The 15,601-nt window shown below is 34.3% G+C and overlaps 2 protein-coding genes across 2 annotated transcripts; both read right to left on the bottom strand.

The window, feature by feature from the left end:
• Positions 1–3,828: 3,828 nt before the first annotated feature.
• On the bottom strand, positions 3,829–5,627 carry LOC123694195. Its single transcript, XM_045639553.1, has 4 exons — positions 5,481–5,627; positions 5,142–5,392; positions 4,765–4,919; positions 3,829–4,105 (listed from the first exon to the last, which is right to left on the bottom strand). Exons 1-4 carry the CDS (start codon positions 5,619–5,621, stop codon positions 3,888–3,890), a joined length of 765 nt encoding a protein of 254 aa, XP_045495509.1. The 5' UTR covers positions 5,622–5,627; the 3' UTR covers positions 3,829–3,887.
• Positions 5,628–5,881: 254 nt separating this feature from the next.
• LOC123694191 (myb-like protein X) lies at positions 5,882–14,385 on the bottom strand. The gene is made up of 5 exons (XM_045639548.1): positions 14,304–14,385; positions 8,318–8,726; positions 7,870–8,023; positions 7,529–7,683; positions 5,882–7,441 (listed from the first exon to the last, which is right to left on the bottom strand). Exons 1-5 carry the CDS (start codon positions 14,368–14,370, stop codon positions 5,923–5,925), a joined length of 2,304 nt encoding a protein of 767 aa, XP_045495504.1. The 5' UTR covers positions 14,371–14,385; the 3' UTR covers positions 5,882–5,922.
• Between the last annotated feature and the right edge of the window lie 1,216 nt (positions 14,386–15,601).

Below are 15,601 nucleotides of genomic sequence, written 5' to 3'. Positions count from 1 at the left end.
TCGAAGGCCTTTTTTAGGTCCAGAAAGACAGTTAAACACTTGTTTCCTAGGTCAAGTTGGTCTATGATAGAAGATGTGAGAGCCAAAACTGCATCCTCAGTGGATAACCCATGTCTAAATCCGTACTGTGAATTCGAGATTATACAGTTTTTTTCAAAGTAGTTTAACAATCTATTATTTAAAAGTCTCTCAATAACTTTAGATATAGCAGGTAAAACTGAGATTGGCCGATAATTATTGATATCGTCCCTATCCCCACCCTTGTGCACGGGGGTAACAATTGATTTTTTTAACAATAGTGGAAAAACGCCCTGCCTGAAACACAAGTTTGCAAGATGGCTAATATGAGGGGCAATAGCAGTTATACATAATTTCAAAAATTTTGTTGGTATGTTGTCCCAGCCAGGGGCACTGTCAGATTTAAGAGACATAACTACACTTATAACTTCGCCAGGGTCTGTTTCTAAAAGTACAAAAGATGTGCTTTGCTGAGCAGGCAAGCAAAAACTGTTATTATCGGGAGAGACGGATGGAGGATTATTCAAAAGTTCATCTGCCAGAGTTTTACCAATATTCGCAAAAAAGTAATTTACAGAGTTAAGAGAATCGATAGACGTTTGCTCTAAGTTAAGTAGGTCTTTACAATGCGATTTATTTGTCTTAAAGTGAGTTATTTCTTTAATAGATTTCCATAATTTCTTCGAGTTCTTAGCGGATTTTGCAAGTAATTGTCTATCATATTTACGTTTTAATTTTTTTATTAAATTGTTACAGTGATTTCTATATCGTCTAAAGGTAAGTTTCAAAATTTCATTGTGTGGATCAGATCGAAGTTTAAGCTGCATTTTGTTTCTGTTACGGATACATCTAAGAATGCCCTTTGTTATCCAAGGCTTTACAGTGCGTTGGTTCCTCGGAAGATGTTTAGAAATTTTACTTTCTTCTAATGATTCTGAAAGGTACTTTAGTAGACGTTCTGTTACTATATTAGGATCATCACAAAAAAGCAATGATTTTAAATTTTTATTAAGAAGGCTATTATAAGCGTCGTCGTAGTCGATATATTCAACAATTTTTTTTCTTTATTTTTGAATTTTTAATAATTTTTGAGACACTCATAAATACAGATAAATGATCAGTTACGGTAGTATTTAATACGGCAATATTAGCAAGAAACACTTCTTTGTTTACCTTCAATATGATGTGGTCTAAGCAGCTGGTTTCCCTCGTGGGAAGCTTATGGCCAGCAACTAGGCCATGAGTAGCTAGCATATTTAAATAGTAATTTTTATTATTCCGGTCATATGTTTGTTCGTTAGCACTCTGGATAAGATTAATATTTATGTCTCCGGTGATAATTATGTTAGATGAATTTATATTTTCTAAGTAATCATTTAGGGACTCAATGAAAGCCGACGCATTTTGAATCGATGGAGAGCGATAAATTCCCAATAAGGTAAAATCAGTAATCATTAATTGTATGCAAGAGGCATGTTGAAGTTTAACTTCTTTTAATTCTGGTTTAAGATGAGATTTAGCGTAAATTACAACACCATCATTTTGGTTAAAATATTTGGTTGATTCCAAAGCAACATAATTAGGTATTTGAGGTATAGGTTTATCTTTGTCCAGTCTACATTCCGTCAGCACTAATACATCGCAGTCAAAATTCAGAAGCGACATTGTAACTAGGAAATCATTTATATTACGATAAATACTTCTTATGTTTTGACATATTATAGTCAGGTCATTCTTTTTAATACATATGTTTTTTTCTAAATCCTGAATATCACAACTTACTTGCGTAAAAAATTCAGTCTGATCCAATTCTGTAATTGTATTTAATGAATCAACTTTATCCATTATAAAAGTAATTGTGCAAAGTAGAGGTATCAATATTGCATAATAAATTTCTTTTTTTAGAATTTACATAACGACTTAGGTTTTTGAAAATCAAATGAAATAGAATGTTCAGTGGCGAGGTTATCAATAGATAATACAGTTTAACATTAAGTAATACTATGAGTGGGTATATATTTAGATCAACGTAAGTATGGCAACGTAATTTACCATGAGCAATCATTGATTTGAGTGACAGCAAATTAAAAGCAATTAAGAAAACAATACATAGATAGAGGCGTTCTAGAGTGTAATAGAGGTGTATATCTGTATGGTTTCTACCTTTTGAAGTTCGTTAAGACGTTTGTCGCTATGACGTTTTAAAATACTGTTTCTACTACTATGAAATGAAACATGTATGTAACTACATCGCGGCTCTATTTAAAATATTTCTTATTATTTTATTCTTATCTGCTCCAACGGGGTTACTTTTAGGAATGTTGCAATAGTATTAAGGTTAGTCTATCTTTAATAATATTACGAATTTCTTCAGCTTGTACTTCTACAATTTACCATTTTTATTGTTATTCCTCATTGAGTTTATATAAAGAGATTTAAAAATTTATTTTCCAGTTTGTTTCTGCTATTTTGTGCTCAGTTATTTAATAGACGTGGGTACTTAGGGCCTAAGTTTTTTTTATATAATGTAGGCTAAGTATTTGAACGATGTGCTCACATCTTTACCTTATATTGGGGGAAAGAATGTAAGTACGTGGAAATTGACTTTCGCTTTCATATTCTTAGTTTAGTAGATATTGGGTGGACATCCCAATGCAAACAGAATTACCGGAAGTAGACGATGTCGTATCATAATAATGTTACTGTTCATACGTTCTAAACATTGAATGTGTAATAATATAAATATTTTTTTAAAATCCAATAAAGAGTGATATTGATATAGAAGTGTTTTATTCTGTCTACACCTTTACTTATCTATACAAATATTATAAAGCTGAAGTTAATCTCAGGAACTACTGGCCCGATTTGAAAAAATATTTTGGTGGTAGTGTCGGGATATCCCATTTATCGAGGAAGGCTATATAATATCATCATGCTAAGAACAACAGAATCGGAGCTACGCGGGTGAAACCGCGGAGCGCAGTTTGTAAATAATATGCCTTATATGTAAGGAGAGGGATATTGCACTCATAATAATACAGTATGAAAACACCAATATTTTCTAAAAGGAACTTTATTAATAATTCAAATAGTACAAAATTTGTATTTAATAAATTGCATCAATATCGACTAGAGATTAATTTTATGATAATATTAAGGAAGTGATAATATCTTATTAGGTACAGTAATTATCGTGTAAATGCACAACCTGATTTTGGGGATTAAGTAGTTTGCTAAAAAATTGAACGCCTTGTTTTTAAATTGAGGTACTAAAAAATAGATTCACTCATTGCAATCATCTAATAAAAGGTCGCCAAAAATGTCACATTCACATTAGGTAAATAAAACACATTATTTCGTGGAAGTAACGTTTGAATTTAACGGCTGTTCTATGGGGTCTAGGCAAAGTTTTGTTTCGGACAATTTTTGAGCGTGATTGTGAGTAGTTATTTTTTGTACGTCAATGAAATTACTACATAAGTTTACAAAGGAATTTGAATTCGGTTGTGTGTAAACATTATCAATTATCATTAATCAGCAATCTACAATTGTACAACGTGTACAATGAAATATTAGTAGGGTAATCTCAAATGAGAATATTGCATTTGGAATCATACAGATAATATCTAAGGCTGGTTGCAGAGCTTGACCGACCGTCAGTGCTTACCGTCGGTCCTGACGATACGCATCAACATGACACTAATGCGCATGACAATACGCGTGCGTATGGTCGGTCTAGCTATGAAAGGTTTTATGAATTTCCATACATATGACAAGCGCGACTGACGTACGCACTGACGGTCGGTCAAGCTCTGCAACCAGCCTAAAGCTCTAATGAGATTATTGCCTTTTGGAATGATACAGATAATCTAAAGCTCCGAATCACTTTTGGCGCCATGTTTGCCAGCAGCTGGTTTTTGGTAAGATGGCGCAGCGCTCTTGCTACGGGGCTTGCGGCGGGGGCGGCGGCGCATTCGACGGAGTTTGTTAGCTTGCACCGGGGCGGCTTGCGCTCGACGCGGCTTCTGTTCGACTTCCACTTTTATACGTGCGAACATGTCGTAATTTGTTATTGTGCACATTTTACCTGAAAAAATGTTAAAATAGTATTAAGCATAAACATTTCGTAGATATGTGTATATTAGATAGTATGTTATTAGCAGAGGTTGCAGAGCTTCACCGACTATGAGTGCGTACGTCAGTCGCGCTTGTCATATTATGTATGGAAATTCATAAAACCGTTCATAGCTAGACCGACCATACGCACGCGTATTTCCATAGGTACATATGATAAGCGTGTGACAAGCGCAACTGACGTACGCACTGATGGTCGGTGAAGCTCTGCAACCGGCCTTAATCCAGGATACCCTCTATGTGTGTGCCAAATTTCATAAAAATCGGTTCAGCAGTTTTTCCGCAAAGGTACTCCTTCAGGTAATCCTAACAAATAAACATATCCAATGTTGAAATAATTTTTGAAATCGGTCCAGTAGTTCATGAGATTCGTGTTTGAATCAAATTCTTCAGTTTTATTTATAAGTATAGATTATTGTATTAGTACCTAGATAAGTAGATAGTATAGGTAGTTTAGATACTGCAAATATTTCTTTTTATACGTAGGATACTAAAAAAAATTCGTTTACAACATCGTCACCTTGAATGTTCTCAGTAACCGAAGCGACACTTTTTGTCTTGAAATTAATCTAACGACCTTCATCTGTCTTAATTTAGCAAAAAGTTTATTACCGTTGCAATATTCCTCTCCACACTCTGCACACGACACAATACGAGTCTCTGTAACTCCTGAACGATTTTTAATTCTTCTAACCATATTATTTTTTACGTTTTCCCTTTTTTCTTTGGCTTTGGTCCTTAACTCTGACTTGCCTAGTTCTATCAACCTGAAAGTACGTACAAACCTATATCTAACATATGATTCTCGTAATTAGTAATTACATCTGAGCCAAGAATTATATTTACAATAGCTAGAAGATCGAGATTTTGGTGTAAACTTGGAAACTGCTGCTAAATTTGTTAAAACAGTTTAGTAGGTAACATGACTATAACGCATTATTTTTTAATAAATGGTTTACTAAATAATGTCAATGTATGTTTAAAATTACCTGTTAAAATATTCTTCATCTAATTTTGATTTAGGGCGAATAGAAGTAAGCATCCTCCATTCTATCGGCACAGCACACAATTCATCGAACTTCAATCCTTGCATTTCCACTGGTATAGGATCCATAAACGTAAACTGTTTTTCTTCGTAACCACGAGTCCCCAACTTTTCATATGCACGAATTTCTTTTTTCGATGTTTTAGTTTTATGGTCCTCTTTTCTATCTTTTATTTTTATGTCATCACTTCTCACCTATTGAACATCAAAAGTACAAAGAAAGCAGTATAAACCAAGAATGTTTTTTTTTGTTTAGTATGACTTATAATCAGTTTTTTGTTACCTTTTCTGGGCGTGTTTTAAAATCCGGCACTTTGTCCAAAACAGCTCTATACTCTTCCGCGGTGTTTATTACTACTTTAGACAGGTCTAACATAGGAGCTTCATCTTTCTTTTTATCAAACAAATCGTCTAATTTTGACATATTTAAATAAATTTAAGATATATCTTCAAGACTAACTGTTACTAGTTATCAGTTTGTAGTATTGATTCAACCCCTTACGTCCCATGGAAACCGTTAGAATTTAGATCAATACAAAATAACATTAGGTACTTGATGAACAATACGATTTCACTGTAAGTACCTAACAGTATGGTTTGTTGGCCTTAAATATTTTTTTGACTAATTTTATGAATAATATTTACCTACATTTAAAATTTCTTAATAAGAATAATTTGATATGTATAATTTATATCAGTCGATTTAATAACTTAACTTTTAATTATTATAAAGTTTTTTTCGATATTTCCGTATCAATTACGTATTTCGGATTTCTTTCAATGCTTTCTTCTTGCCACAACTTCCTACTACCATATTTATCATTAATAAATTTTTGAGAGAGTGTTATCCGCTTTGTTGGCGAAAATTTGCTGGAGTTTTTATTATCAATTTTATCTGGTTTAGTTATTTGTGACAGAGAAATAAATTCTCGTGAATCGTTTTCGTTTTCACATTCATTGTTTATTCTTGATGCATCTTGACCTGTTTGTTTATTCCTCCAGTAAGACTGACTAAGCGAATTCCGTTGTTTGCTACTAGATTCCGAAATTTTATCCGACCTTGTCGGTGGGCTCGGAGATCTACTATCGTCACTCGATTGAGATAAATATTGTCTAATTGGGGGCCTATGTTTATGGCGTAATTTTCTCTTTTGAGTATAAAACGGATCTTTTTCACTTTGCTTTTTGTATTGTGCTTGAGGTCGGTTTGCTCCCCACTTTGGACGATTTTCTATATCCTTTTTATATCTTTCTTCGGACCGCAAACGTCTATCTTTTTTCATGCTATTTCTATGGTCTTCTTGAGGAGCATTTTCATCAATATTGGAGTAATCTTTGTCTAAACATCGTTGAGTTTCGTTTAGAGACTCTGTTTTATTGGTTTTTGCGCTTATGCACGTCTCGTTATCAGTTTGTGTAGCAACATCTTTTGTTCTTAACTCTCGATACTTACGGGGTGTTAAAATTTTTCCCAAATCAGAAGTATCATTTCCACAGTTAGAGTTAACGGAAACACTATAATAGTTATTATTGAGATTTTGTGGAACTAATACAGCTAATTGTATACTATTTGATTGGCCTGTAACGATTTCACCCGACCCATTAATTCCGATGGGAACTATATTATATTGATTATCAGCTAATTTTAGGGGCGGTACATTATGTATGTATAAATTTACACTTCCATTTGCGACGGATCGTGGCGAATTAAACGTAGAAGTCTGCTGTGAAGAAATATTATCTTTCTTTTGACTATGTGCTGAATTAATATTATACGTTCTGCAAGTTTTTGCCGGGCTGACTGTTTTCGTTGGACTTATTCTAACAGATTCCAATGAAGCTTTATCCTCTATACAAGTTTTATTTTCGTTGCATACATTTGAACTAGCAGCTTGTTTATGATATTGGAACCTTTTCTCTTTTTCTTGTCTTGCCTTTTTTTCAGCATCCTCAAGAGCTTTTTTTAAAGCGTCCAATTTCCGTTGCTCTAGCCTTTGCTTTTCTTCAGTATGTCGTTTTTCTTCTTCTAAACGTATTCTATCTTCTTCTTGTTGTCTTTGAATTCTCAACTCTTCCAATCGTTCATCTCTTAATTTTTTCTCTCTCTCCTCTTGTTTCCGTTTTTCGCGTTCTTCCAACTGGTTTAAAATAACTGTTTGTAACTCTAATGCTTTTAACCTCTTAGTTTCTCTTTGGGCTTTTATTTCAGGTTCTATAGGGACATTTTGCCCCCTGAGATAAGATCTGCTGAAATTATGAAGTATCATAAAATACAGTTTTAATAATATGACAAATTTATATAGGTAATAATAAAAAAAAATACACACGCACCTTCCTTCATCGCTGCCATTATACGACGACTTATCAAAATCTAAACCAGAATGAGTCGAACTTCTTTGGTCTATCAATAATACATCTGAGGCACTTTCTATCATATTTAATCCGCGCTCTACCCATGCCGGTGTACCTTTCTTTTGATTCGGCATCTAAAAGAAGGAAGCATTTTTTTCATCTATGCACAATTTTACTCAACTAAAAAAATGAATCGTAAACATAATAATCACTGTATTTTATGTATAAGTACACAACATTCCCCTCATTTTAATTAAGTATACTTACTTAGTTTCCCGGTTTAAAGTACAGATGTTAGTTTCCTAAACTATGAAACATACCTGTGGTAGTCTAGCAGTGGGCAGGGTGGGCTCCCACAAACGACCCGTAGCAACCCCGCGGTCCCCCCACCTCGGCCGCCCTTCATCAGCTCCCGAGCTCCTTGCAGACCAGGCGCCTTCCGCCCCGCCTGAACGATCACTAGATGACTGTTTCCTTTGAAATAAATTTAATTTTAAATATAATATTCGAATAACCTATTAGCGATAGATATACTATTCGTCCATGGATATACTTAACATAACAATCAATAAGTTGTTTTTTTTACCGTATGTCACGATGATCTACAAATAACTAATTAAATTCTAATTTCAATGAACAAAATGATTTAATTTAAAAATATCAAACAATCATAAATTAGATGACATAATTTAAAGGTAACTAAGTAACTAAGTACCTACTTAGCTAAATTTTAAAAACGGCAAATTATAATATTAACACGTAATTTACCTATTATCTTTTCCATCTTGCTGCCACGCGACTACAATATCTGGGTTATGATTATGTACGTCTTGCATGCTTTTGTGTTGGCTTCTTGTGTTCATGTGGTTCACCGTCTCGCTGCCGTAGCCAGACGTATCACCTTCCGCATCCTCGTCGTAAAAAGCGAATCTCTTCGCACTCGGAATATTCCTGTTTACAGTTTCCTTAGATCTCTTGTTGTCATCTAGAATAGTTTTGTTCACGTCGATGTGATGAATTGGCGGCAAACTGGGGCTTCTCTGTCTCTGTATAGGTTCTGTGTATTCATAAGCCTGCTTATGCAGTTCAAGTGAACTCGCAAATTGATTCCGTACCGTTAAGCGATTTGTGTATCGCTCACCGGACCCCCAAGGTAGATACAGATGTGACATTTCCTCTAAAACAAATTGAGTTGAATTAGCTAACTAACACAATTTAAAATATTTTTCTAAAATGGGAATAACAGTACCTGCCATGACTGCAAGTGGAATAATAATGAGCTAAGTTTAGTTTTCGGTAACGGAAAAATGTAAAAGATTTTCCCCTTTATGCGATTAGGTACTCGAGGGTTTTTTAGTTTTGTCGATAACCTATATTGTGAACATGCACGTTGTGAATTACAGCGTTGTTAAGAATAGGTACGTAGATACTTAGTCTTTATAAATTTATTGGTACGTAATTACCTAGTTATAAGAATATTTTATAGCATAGTTAAGTATGAAGTTTCCTATGGACTTTAGGAAACTTATGGACTGGGACTTTAGACTAAAGTCCCAGTCCATAAACTTACACTGTTTTTGTCATTCATACACATTTTTAATTATGTAACCTACTTACTTATTTGTCTTTTTTTGCCTACCTTTGCTATAGAAATCTATAAGTTACTAGCTTTCCGCCCGCAGCTTCGCCCGCGTTTACAAAGAAAAACCAGCATAGTTCCCGTTCCCGAGGGATTTCCGGGATAAAACCTATCCTATCTCTCAAGTTGGATCGAATTGCACATGGTGTGCGAATTTTTTTATAATCGGTTAAGTGGTTTAGGAGTCCATTGAGGACAAACATTGTGACACGAGATTTATATATATATTAGACTAGTGGTCCGCTCCGGCTTCGCCCGTGGTACCTACATGTTTAAACTATCCTATCTCTCAAGTTGGATCGAACTGCACATGGTGTGCGAATTTTATTATAATCGTTTAAGTGGTTTAGGAGTCCATTGAGGACAAACATTGTGACACGAGATTTATATTAAGAATTAAGATATTGCAAACGTATAACGTAAGTATTTATTTACTATCGGATCTAGTGAATATATGTTGTTGTGGAAGATTTGGAATAAAAAAGCAGGATCTCTGTATTTATATGGACCCATATAGTTACTAGGTACCTACTAATATTATAAACGCGAAAGTTTGTAAGGATGGATGGATGGATGTTTGTTATTCTTTCACGAACTAGTTACTGCACCGATTACCTACAACGATTGTGTACTTTTTATCCCGGAAATCCCACCATCCATTTTTTCAGTCATTGAAATAAATCAAAATTATAAACCGTAGGAAATTAAATTGCTTTTACTCCCGTTTAAAAGTAAGATAACCAAGTAAGGTAAGTATGTTAGTACGGACATACCATAGGGACATACCTACTTATTGCGCTAACATTTGGCATATAAAAAATAATTTACTATTCAATAATCGTCAATAGGCAAGCTTACGATTGTATTATTTCCTGGCAAACAGAATTGACAATGGCGGACTTCCTTTGTCTAACAAAAAATCAAGTGCCTACTCAATCTACAATTATTATTATTCGGTGGTTATATTGTAGTTTTCAAAAAGTAAAATAACGTTTCAAGTAATACCTACTTTTATTCTCTCTACTTTTATACTATTATCTCTATTTTTCATACCTCATACATATAAAAAATTGTAAGTACCTAATTACGTTGAGGTCCTTAGGTCCTAATAGATCATTATATACCGTCACACATGCCACGCATAAAAATTTTTCATTGCAGATAATCTATAATATAAAAATGAATCGCAAAATGTGTTGGTAGGCGCATAACTCGGGAACAACTGAACCGATTTCGTTAATTCTTTTTTTATTACATTTCTTGAAGTACGAGGATGGTTCTTATGGAGAGAAAACGTAAAAATGTACCACGGGCGAAGCCGGGGCGGACCGCTAGTATTATATTATATTAAAATAAAAACAGTTTGAATTATGTTTGCAACCTAAAGCTTCTGAAACGGCTGGACCGTGATATTTTTGTTTTGTCGTAAACAACTTTTGGTAGTAGGTACATAGTAACTACCTTTCGGGACTGAGCTAGAAAAATTGTGTTACTTCAGTAAATAATTAAATATAGGGCAAGTGACCCGGTTGTGGCCACCGACCCCTTTGTGGCCATTTAGAACTTCAAATCGTTATAACTAAGGCAAAGACAAATATTTTACTCTATTGTTTACGGGAATAAAAAGATCTATTATTGGCAGCACTGATAGCGTTGAAAGCTCTGATGTTTCAAACTTCACTTCAATCCAACAAGTCGTTAGTTTTTGAAGAGCGTCAATTGTTCTAAGCCTTAGCAAAACGGGTAAGGCGAGCGGGTGAGTAATAAATAATTATTCTTTAAATCCTTCTTATTTTTTAAATGTTTATGTTAATTCTTCATAAAGAATACACTGTCTAATAACACACTAATGTTATTTTATCGCTATTTGTTTATTAAGTGAGGTTATGAGAGGTGGCCACTAATGGAGCCAAAATGAATCAATTTTCCCATCTTTGGCCACATGATTGGCCAAAAGTGGTGCACGTAGAACCCCACTTTTGGCCATTTAGTTTTTATCGTGATTTTTCAACTAAATTACTAAACTATTTTGATACAAGTAATCTATTCATTTTCAGAGTTACAATAAAGAATGGAATGCCCGTTGCCACTGCAAGTAGAGATTTTAATGTACCTCGAACGACATTGCGTCACAAAATTTCTGGAAAAGCACCTGAAACTTCTGGACATGTAGGGCCCCAGTCAGTTCTTGGAATACAAATAGAAAACGAACTTGTCATATGGATCAAAGATTGCGCTCGCGCTGGATTTCCTATTATTAAGGAAGGTTTACTGGATTCTGTTAAGAAAATTGTTGTGAAGGGCAAAATTGCTACACCTTTTATAAATGCGATAGACTTCAAGATCCTGGTTCGATGGATTTATGGCGAGACATCCTGATTTGAGCCAAAAACATACCGAGTATATTAATAAAGCTCGTGCCTTAATAACTGAAGAGAAAATTCGGAACTGGTTCCAAGAAATTTCTTCATTGCTCGGTGACGAAAATTTAAAAATTCTAGAAAACCCTGCGAGAGTTTGGAACTGTGATGAAACAGCTTTTTTTCTAGCTCCAAAAGGATCTCTTGTGTTAGATTATAGATATCTACCTCGTATAGATTAATGTTGATCTCCTTAATTGTAATTTTAATTCAAGCTGAGATATTATATTTCATATAATTATGTCGTCAATATTATGTTAGCTATTTTATATATTGTTGGTCGTAAAATATGCGATTTTCGAATACATTTTTCATTACTTTGAATTATCTGCTTTTTATTTTTGATGAATTTGATGATGGCCAGAACTGGCACATGACATGGCCAGAAATAGGGTAAATCTGGCCAAAAATGGCACAAACTCCCATTTATTTTTCTTTCCTACAGGATTATTTTTCCATTGAATCTTTATGAAAAAAAAAATATCTTTAGGCTAGATTTATACATATTTAATCACTTTTTACAAGAAATATGTCCGTCATAACAAAAACTGTAAAATTATATAGCCTCAAAGTCTACAAAATTCTTAAAATGGCCAAAACCGGGTCACCTGCCCTATACCATTAACTCTTACGCTATATTCACGGCGCCTATTTTAGTAGAAGTAGCAGTGTGTAGACAATGAATATAATATATTTACGAAATACGATCGATATGGTTAAAGTGCCAGACAGTTCGTCCACAAGGTTGACATTGAAGGCAATGACCGCCATAAAAATCAATATTTTCGGGGATCAATGATTTTGATTTCTGATAATTCAAAATGAGTCTTTCTTGAATTTTTCCTTAGGTATAGTTATTAGTGTAAAGCTTTATTATTTTTATTTTGGATTCTATTAATAATTGAGCTATTGCTTAGCTGCCGATGAAATTTAAACCGACAGTATCGTTTGCGTGATAGGTTCCATAAATTATTGTAGCTTATATTATTAAATACCTACTTCTTCTATAAAGAGGGGTCTATGTACCCACAGAACTAATATAGTTCTGTGTATGTACCTATATGTAAATAAGTGACTAAGTATTCTAAAATAGTGATTTATCGTCTGGCCTTTAATATAGTAACAGCCTCTCTAAAAATATTTTTTTTTTCAATGACAAGTTCACGTTTGCGAAGAAAAAATGATTTATCGAATTAAGACATTTCACAGCATTTCACGGATCCGCCTTGCGCTTTTAGAAATTCGCTGAATAGCCGTGAAATCAATCGAAGCCGTTTATGTCAGGTGGCCATTGATAGCACTACTACCGCTGGCTATCAAATAAATTAATAAACGTTTATAAAATTATAAATGACTAGGTTTCCGCCCGCGCAGTCAAAGAAAAACCCCGCATAGTTCCCGTTCCCGTGGGATTTTACGGGATTGCGTCATTTTTCCGGGATAAAAAGTAGCCTATGTCCTTTCTCGGGTATCAAAATATCTCCATACCAAATTTCATGAAAATTGGTTCAGTAGTTTAGGCGTGAATGAGTAACAGACAGACAGAGTTACTTTCGAATTTATAATATTAGTATGGATTTGTCATGTGTGGATCATATTTTCTACAAAACAAGATAGTCCAATTTGCATGGTCTGCACATACGCTATACCTCAAGTCGGATAAAGGGTGGTAAAATACCACCTAAATAAAAAGAAAATAATTTTCGTGGCGAATAAGTACTTTTTCGACCGGAAACGTTTAGATACAATTTTTGTAAATAATATCGGTCATAAGCAAGTTTCGTAAATTTTTGTTAGACTTAAAATACCTATTGGATAAAATTTTACGTTCGTTACGTAAAGGACTCACCGTACCGTTAACATAATATAACAAAAACACTACGGTCAGTGATTTAAAGCGCATGAGAGCGTTACAATAAAAATATACCATTACTTAGTTAGAAATTATCTACTCGCCTACCACAAATAGATTGTTAATAGGCATCTGCTTAGCTTAAATACCTACTTGATACTGTTAAATTCTACGAAATTTAATTTGATACCTAATTATTCAGATGATATGATTTTCCTGAATAAATCTATTTTTTTTAACACAATTTCGGATATAATTTATCCTTTTTTATTATCAAATTAAATATTGATAATATAGGTAAGTACTTAGTTACATAATATTAATAAGTTATGAATGAATATTTTTATGTTTATCTAAAGTAGGTATTTAATTTCTACCCAATTATAATGCAGTTTCTTCACAAGCAAGATTTAGCATATATATATATTTTTTACGACAGATTCCTTTCTCCTCATACGACTGCCGTTATTTTATTGTGATATATGATATCATTATAATACACATTTAAATTCCAAAGTAGGTATAACTTCCTACTATATCCCAATATGCAATTGAAGAATTGCACAAATGGGTCCACATCAACTAGGTATAGGTACCTATTACATTTAAAAATAATTGTTATCTTGATTGGTAATTCCATCAGCTATCCAGTTTTTAAGGAGATCCGGAATTATTGTTATCTAGTTAGACCGATTTTATAAATTCTAAATGCTATGAAACATGAGAGGAAAGGAGCACTTATAAGTGGAATATTCATGAATTGATTGAAAAAAACTAGTGTCGTTCTGTTTGTTTACAGAGGAAAGCAGGCAGTTGGAGACAAGAGATGGATCCGGCACTTACCTCTCTCTCGCGCCCACTGCTGTTTCTTCTGCTGAACTAATGACACCGGCTTGCTAACTGACAGCATCGCACCTCACTATACATTACACTTTCTAATGCCCCGTATTGCACACGTTTCCTCCAACCGCAGCGGAGTTACGGTGCACCGGCTAATGAGCGCTCCCGAGTGCTTTTTAAAAATGGACTCTTGCGCATCGACGGTCGCGCGTCGCGGTTCGTTTCGCGCGTGCATTCATTGTTCGTATCTTCTGGACTGATGCGCTTGCACGATTCGAACAAATAGCATTTCGCTAAATAAGACTAGTACAAATCTGCGACTCTAACAAAATGCAAATGATATGCTCGTGGAGCGCCCAGACGGCGCGTCGGTAGGGTAAGGGCGTTATGCGTGCAAATACGTTTCAGCTCATTGTTTCAGCGTGTCACGTAAATGTGAACGAAAGCCTCGGAAAAGCCGCCAATCGATATGGTAGTCATAGAAACGTTTGTTTCACGTGCTCGAAGGAAGTGTGGCTTTTTTCTCATTTGCATTTAGGCCACCGTGTCTCGCCAGCAAATTGTTATAAAATTTAACTTTAACCTACTAACGTAGCGTGTTGTTGGAATTCTCATTCCGAGAGATATATGCACGAACGATACAATAAATCAGTGTATGTATGGTAGAAACACCTCGGGGAAAGTAAATTACTTCATAATAGTAAACCTAAAGTAAATAATAATAACGAGGTCTAAACTCATGATTTACAGTTATGAAACTGACTTTTCTCTTAGAAAACGAAATCAAAACATATCGAAAGTTACCATCTATAAATGAGGTTAAATGCTCGTAAAAATTGCGCGTATTCACGCACGCGCTTTACATTTTGAAATATTTTTAAGAGAAATACTGATTACATAGGAACATAAATCCTACAATAAATACGAAAGTGTGAGTAGTCTTTTCTTCCCCATGAATCTTCCTAACATAGTAAAGGAAAGAAAAAGAGACGAATATTAACATACATATTATGTACTAGCTTCCGCCCGCGACTCCGTCCGCGCGGTAAAATTAAGAAAAATTAAGATTTATTTTTTTTCTACGTATTTTTCCGGGATAAAAAGTATCCTATTTTATGCCCAGGATAATAAGGTATATACCAAGTTTCATCGAAATCGAACCGTTAGTTTTCACGTGATGCCTTCACATACAGACAGACAGACAGACAAAAAATTTTTTAATCACATATTTGGGTTTGGTATCGATCCAGTAACACCCCCTGCTATTTATTTTTTCAATATTTTCAATGTACAGAATTGAC

This window comes from Colias croceus, chromosome 9 (genome assembly GCF_905220415.1).
Source record: "Colias croceus chromosome 9, ilColCroc2.1".
In the NCBI taxonomy this organism is placed as follows: Eukaryota; Metazoa; Arthropoda; class Insecta; order Lepidoptera; family Pieridae; genus Colias; species Colias croceus.
Note: the sequence above shows the minus strand (reverse complement) of the source record. Positions and strands in the feature narration are given on the sequence as shown.

Bases quoted from the DNA above. Each gene is read 5' to 3' on its own strand.
- LOC123694191 (XM_045639548.1), bottom strand. From the start codon at position 14,370: ATGCTGTCAGTTAGCAAGCCGGTGTCATTAGTTCAGCAGAAGAAACAG. The intron at 8,727-14,303 runs GTAAGTGCCGGA...AATTTGTTTTAG, and splicing joins GCAGTGGGCGCGAGAGAGAG to AGGAAATGTCACATCTGTAT. The intron at 7,684-7,869 runs GTATGTTTCATA...TCCTTCTTTTAG, and splicing joins CCACTGCTAGACTACCACAG to ATGCCGAATCAAAAGAAAGG.
- LOC123694195 (XM_045639553.1), bottom strand. From the start codon at position 5,621: ATGTCAAAATTAGACGATTTGTTTGATAAAAAGAAAGATGAAGCTCCT. The intron at 4,920-5,141 runs GTAATTTTAAAC...ACGTACTTTCAG, and splicing joins GATGAAGAATATTTTAACAG to GTTGATAGAACTAGGCAAGT. The intron at 4,106-4,764 runs GTAATAAACTTT...ACATTTTTTCAG, and splicing joins TGGAGAGGAATATTGCAACG to GTAAAATGTGCACAATAACA.